At 32.3% G+C, this 6,000-nt stretch overlaps 1 protein-coding gene across 1 annotated transcript; it reads right to left on the reverse strand.

Annotated features, from left to right (window-relative positions):
- Positions 1–2,479: 2,479 nt before the first annotated feature.
- LOC115949644 lies at positions 2,480–5,183 on the reverse strand. Its single transcript, XM_031066932.1, has 3 exons — positions 5,089–5,183; positions 3,838–4,467; positions 2,480–3,351 (listed from the first exon to the last, which is right to left on the reverse strand). Exons 2-3 carry the CDS (start codon positions 4,180–4,182, stop codon positions 2,743–2,745), a joined length of 954 nt encoding a protein of 317 aa, XP_030922792.1. The 5' UTR covers positions 4,183–4,467; positions 5,089–5,183; the 3' UTR covers positions 2,480–2,742.
- Between the last annotated feature and the right edge of the window lie 817 nt (positions 5,184–6,000).

Consider the following 6,000-nt stretch of genomic DNA (forward strand, 5'->3'; position numbering starts at 1 on the left):
TCAAGGGCCCATCGTTGAGTTTCGGCTTGGCTATCCCATATTCTATTTGAGAACATCAAAATTTTCCCCTCAACAATTTTATAAGAACGATATTTGCATTCTTGACTAGGCTTGAAACATGCTTATTTTCACCAATCACTATATTATGCAATTTTGTAAATACATATAGTATGATACATCAATCTTATTATATTTCTATTGTCCACTATAGATTACATCATTTTTTACAAGAAAATTTACTGAGATATTGGAGGAAACTAATAACAAACTAAAAATAATGTGTTTCTTGAGTTTCAATGAAGGAGGAGTTATTGAGACTCTAAAAGGGTGTCCAAATATCATTGAAAATGTGTTTCTTGAGTTTGCTTCGGGAGGAAGCTCGGCTGACTTGATTAAGAAAATTTGTTCTGCTTTTGTGTTGTCTAAGTTTCTAATTAGGAATTGCACACTATTTTGTTTGGGTTGAAGCATGTACATGACGATGGATTTGTGTATTATATCAAGTCTCATAATGTCCTGTTGGTGCCTACTGTAAATGTGTTAGATGCAAAAGTTGCAAACTTCGGGTTGGCAAAGAGGAGAAATGTGAAAGGTGCTGGTACAAAAATAGAGAGAGAAAAAAGATTGAGGGAGGAAACCTAGAAATAATATATGAACTAAAGCGAGGTAGAGAGAGTTTTAATTTATGAAAGTGAGACAGAGAGATTATGGTTACTGTTATATAGGCTTTATTAAGTGGTTTGTTTTTAGGAGATAAAGAGAGAAAATATTTTTTTTATTGTACATTTTCCCTTTCATTATGGGTTAAATTTAATTATTTTACTAAATTATAAAATCGATTATTTTTTTAATGCATATTATATTTCTCAAATAGGATCCCAAACTCACTATCAGTAATTAAAATTACATAAATACTAATTTTAATTTGAGTTCAAATGGATAAATTTAAATTAAAAAAAGAAAAGAACATATCAAAAAAAAAAAAAAAGGTATAAATATATATATTTATATATTCTACTTTCCCTCACATCAAACGACTCAAATCCACAAGCTCCCTATGATGATTGGTTTCGGGCTGGCAATTGGACGGATTAAAGCAATCAAAGGAGTCCCCAAAGTTGGTGAAGTTAATCAGCAAGGCTTGATCAAAGGCGTTAAAGGATTGCCCTATTGTCCGGGACGTTTTTGCGATAAAAGCAAAAATTCAAGATAATGACTGGTTTTTGGCAATAAAAGAGACTTTTATCCCCTATAGCACTAATTTGGTGTCTTGCGCTGGGTTGCTTTTTGTTTAGTGAGGAGGCTGCCATGCTAAAAAAGCATGGTTTAGGAAATAATTGGTTTGCTCTCTCATTGGTTGCCTTTCTCTGCTATTTCAGACTCTTGGAATGTGAGTGCTAGCAGTTGAAGTTGGCCAATGGAAAGTCAACTAGCAAAAAAATGTTAGTGCTCAAAACAAGGCCTCTTCCATCCCTAACCTACTTGGTAGCATCGATGGGCTGAGCTCTTACAAAATGTCCAAAAAGAACCAATTCATACTCTCCAAACCATACTTCAATTTTCACAATATATCATATGGGCTTGGATCATGCTTTGAAAAATAAAATAAAATAAAATATAATACATAAATTAGGCCTACAAGGAAGTCGGGCTCGGTTGAATCGAGCTTGTAGAAATGTCTCGTGAAAACAACCATCAACACTTATTCATTACATCACTAACCCTAAAGTCCTCTTTCTATCTAGAATAATAACTTACACTTGTGATTTCAAATTTTACCTTTTATTTTCTCATCACTTCAAGATTTTTCCTGGGGAGGATTTTTCATTAATTGAGGAAAAAAATGTATTTCCCGTTAAACTAGTTAACACTAAGATGCTTTTCTTTTTTCTTTTCTTTTCTTTTATTTTTTTTTTTTTTTTGCGTATTTATGTTTTTTGTTTTTTCCTCTCAATAGTCTATTTGATTGGACGGACATTGTTTGGGTGTTTCTTGGGTCCTCACCTTTTGATTATATTTACTAGTTTCAAAATTTGTTAAGATTTTGAATCAAGTCAAAGCGGCTGAAATTACTAGTTTCTAGAGTTCTTTATTTGAATATTGATATTTTGAAAAAAAAGAAAAAGAAAAAAGGAAAGAAAAGAATAAATATATATATACATATATATGTGTGTGTGAGAGAGAGACTAAATGCAAATTACACCATACTTTTGTTCAATGTAATCATCTAAGTTTTAAATTTATTCAATTCAGACCCATTGTCCAATTCTATTTAAAAAATTTCCATTCAGATTGCAATCAACTAGTAAAAAAAAATCTCACATAAAAAATCTATAAAATAGTTTTATTAGATTTTTTTTCATATGAAAAAAAAAAAAAATTAATGGGAAATTTTTAACAACTTGAACAACTCTACATGATTCAAATTTAACAAAAGAAAAATTAAACATGATTCAAATTAAAAAAAATAAGAAAAATGGAAAAATAATAAATGATTCAATCATTAGACAGTCACATAAGAACTTTTCTGGCAACTTTATGATGGAGGGATAGAAGAATAATATCTCCAGGAATACAGATACTAGCAAACAGTGGAGACCAAAAAGGAACAGCAGGCCACCTTTCAAATGCTGAACCTTGTCCACCTCTTATCACAGGCCTCGAAGCCTCCAACCTCATTGTAAATATCAAGTCACATTCTTTTCACTCATCACTACAACGCACGACCTTGTTCACCCTCTTTCAATTTCTTTCTTTCCTTTTCCTTTTTCTATCTTTTTTGTTTGAACAGACCGTTTGTTGAGATTCATCAGTTTCAGCAAGGCAATTCAGTAGCTTCTCGAGATCCTCTATGTTAATACAATCATCCAGAGAACAAGTGGAGAAATTATGTCCTAGTCCAGATGTATTGCAAAGATCTCCCCACTCTTCTAAGATTTCAGATACATCAAATGGTGATGCTGCTCCAATAGTTCCATTATGAACAAGTCCAGATGTATTTCCCAGGTCTCCCAACTCATCAATAATTGCAGATACATCAAAAGGAAATGCAGTGTCAGCAGTTCCATTATGATTAAGTCCAGATTTATAGCCTAGATCTCCCAACTCTTCAATAATTTCAGAAACATCAAAAGGAAATGCTGCGTCAGAAGTTTCGTTATGACTAAGCCCAGATATATTTCCCAGATCTCCCAACTCTTCAATAATTTCAGATACATCAAAAAGAAAAGCTGCTTCAGCAGTTTCTTTATGACTAAGTCCAGATGTATTGCCCAAATCTCCCAACTCTTCAATAATTTCAGATACATCAAAAGGAAATGCTGCTTCAATAGCTCCGTTATGACTGACATTCTGCAAATTTGTAAAATTCTACATTAGAAAAGATTAATACTTCAAAGAACATTTGCTAGCAAAGCTTCAGAAAAATATGTTAAATGCAATCATAGTAAAGGGAACTCAGCGACTTCAGCCTCCAAATTATATTATAAATTAAGGTGAAGCCGTTTAGTTCAACAACTTTTCGTTCATAAATGATATTATCAACTTTCAGGGGCAAAGTGCACCTTCTCTCCAATTGACAAATGTTTTAAAATGTAAATTCAAATTTTATATGGAAAATAGCACATCAAAAGTATAGAGGGTCAATTAAAGGAATTCTTGCATCAGAAGCTCTTTTTCTGGAAATACAAATTCAGAACCTTGATAACCATTATTTGTTTATTCACAAGCAACACTCTTTTTATTGTTCAAAAATACAAGTGAGGAACAAGCAAATATGGGAATGGAAAAGATATGAAGCTTTATATAAAAAGGTCAGTAGAGATTTCAAAAGCTCACCATAAACCCACATGGTCTCTGTGGCAATGGATCAGACAGATCTGACAAAGATATGAGCTGAGCAGCGCCACAAGGATTGCTAGGAAACAGCTCTGCATCAGTATAAACATTGTATCCAGCATAGAGGCCATTACTTGGAATGTGATGAGATTCACCAGCTTCAGGAGCAAAATTCAGAGGCTTCTCGAGATCACTCATGTAAAGACAATTGTCTGGAGAACCAGTGGACAAATCATATCCATCTTCACTTGGTCCAGCTGTGTAGCCCAAATCTCCCAAGTCTGAGTAAATGGTAGATTCCTCGACAGGGAATTCAAAATCCAAACCGGAGTTACTTGATTCCATAACTTTGATTCCCAGTATCCAATTTCCTCACGAGGAGTGAAAAATAATAATTCGTAATCTGCTGTACCTTAATCAACAAATAGCCAATCCCTTTGCCCAACAATGCAATGAGAATGAAGCTAAAATTGACACAGTAACAAAAGAAATCAGTCAAGTCCAATGCCGAAACAATATCTTCCAAGAACACCAGAGCCTCCCCCGGTTCACGAAGTTAAAATTGCACCAAATGATTGATGCATGCTTGTTCTTGAGATAAACTAAAGGCATTTGGTGCAGAATATAAACCTGAAATTTAGCCACACAATGTTAATAAACAGCCCAATAAATTTAAAAACAAAAATAAAAACCCAAAACAGATAATGATAAGGGGAAAAAAAAAAAATCAACAATCATCAACTGATCATATCTTAGTAAAGAAACCCCCCTGAATAATCTATTTACATTAAAAGCATATAATATTAAACAAAACCCAAAACCCAGATAAAGTGAAAATTAACAACTAATAGATGTTTGACTAAATCAAAACAGACCCAGATAATTTTTTGATAAATAAAACAGACCCAGATAGTTTCTTGATAAAAAAAAGAGACCCATATATTTATCCCAAAAAAAAAAAAAAAAAAGAGACCCATTAAATATTAACACGAAAGAAGAAAATAAACCAGAGAATTAGTAATAGAACTAACCCAAATCGCCCACAATAAGAACCATATAGAATGAAAAGCAACAAAATTTCCCTTTTGTTTGGCAAATTAAAGCAAACCCAGATAATAAAACGATCAAGGCTACCCTAATTTTGATCGCATAAACACAATAAGCGTAAAAACCCTAAATTTGAAACTCAGATGATTTCATCAAGCAATAAAAAATAAAAAAAAATAAAAAAAAAGAGTGAAAGAAACGTACCTGAACAGAACTGAAGCGAGAGGCAGAGAGAGAGAGAGAGAGAGAGAGAGAGAGACACCGAGACTATTTTTTTAGTTTGAAAAAAGAGCGAGTGAGTGTGACTGTGAGAGAAGGGTTACCGTTATATAGTAGTACGATAATGTGCGTTTTTATTACGCGTTTTTTTTTTTTTAATTGTACTTTCCCCCTTAATTAATTAATTATGGGTTAAAATTAAATTAGTAATTTATACAAATTGTCCCTAATCTTTAGAAAATTAGGTTAAATTGATTTTTTTTTTAAATGTATATGCTGTTTCTCAAATTAAGATGCTCAAACTCACTTTCAGTAATTAAAATTACACAAATATTAATTTTAATTTGAGTTCTAATGGATCAAATTTAAAAATAAAAATAAACAAAAAATAAAGGAAAAAGGATTTTTTTTTTAATTCCCTTTTTTATGCCTACTGTAATACATATAGTATCAAATGAGTCAAATCCCACAGGCTGAGGCGGCTCCCCATGAAAATTGGTTTTTGAGTTGGTAATCAAAGGAGTTGGTGAAGTTGATTGATTGGTATATTTGGCTTTGGCCCCATCAATATCAGTCAAAAGAATACCCTACCCTATCCACCACATCACTAACCCTATGTCCCCTTTCTGTCTAACAACACGTATTTGTGATCTCAAGTTTTTTTTTTTTTTTTTTCCTCATCACTTTATTTTTTTTTTGGGGGGGGGGTGGTGGTGGTGGATTTTTCATTTATTGAGGAAAAAATATATATATTTCACATGAAATAAACTAACGCTAAAGGCACAATTTTTTATTGATGATCTTGATAAATTTTTTGAATTTTCACGACCTGATGGGTATTACAATATGAATACTGCACAATTTTTAAGAAAAAAAATCTGTTAGATTTTTTAATTT

The sequence above is a fragment of the Quercus lobata genome, chromosome 6, assembly GCF_001633185.2.
Source record: "Quercus lobata isolate SW786 chromosome 6, ValleyOak3.0 Primary Assembly, whole genome shotgun sequence".
Taxonomy (NCBI): domain Eukaryota; kingdom Viridiplantae; phylum Streptophyta; class Magnoliopsida; order Fagales; family Fagaceae; genus Quercus; species Quercus lobata.

Coding starts and splice junctions, on each gene's coding strand:
- LOC115949644 (XM_031066932.1), bottom strand. CDS start 4,182: ATGGAATCAAGTAACTCCGGTTTGGATTTTGAATTCCCTGTCGAGGAA. Junction 3,352..3,837: donor AGAGACCATGTGGGTTTATG/GTGAGCTTTTGA, acceptor ACAAATTTGCAG/AATGTCAGTCATAACGGAGC.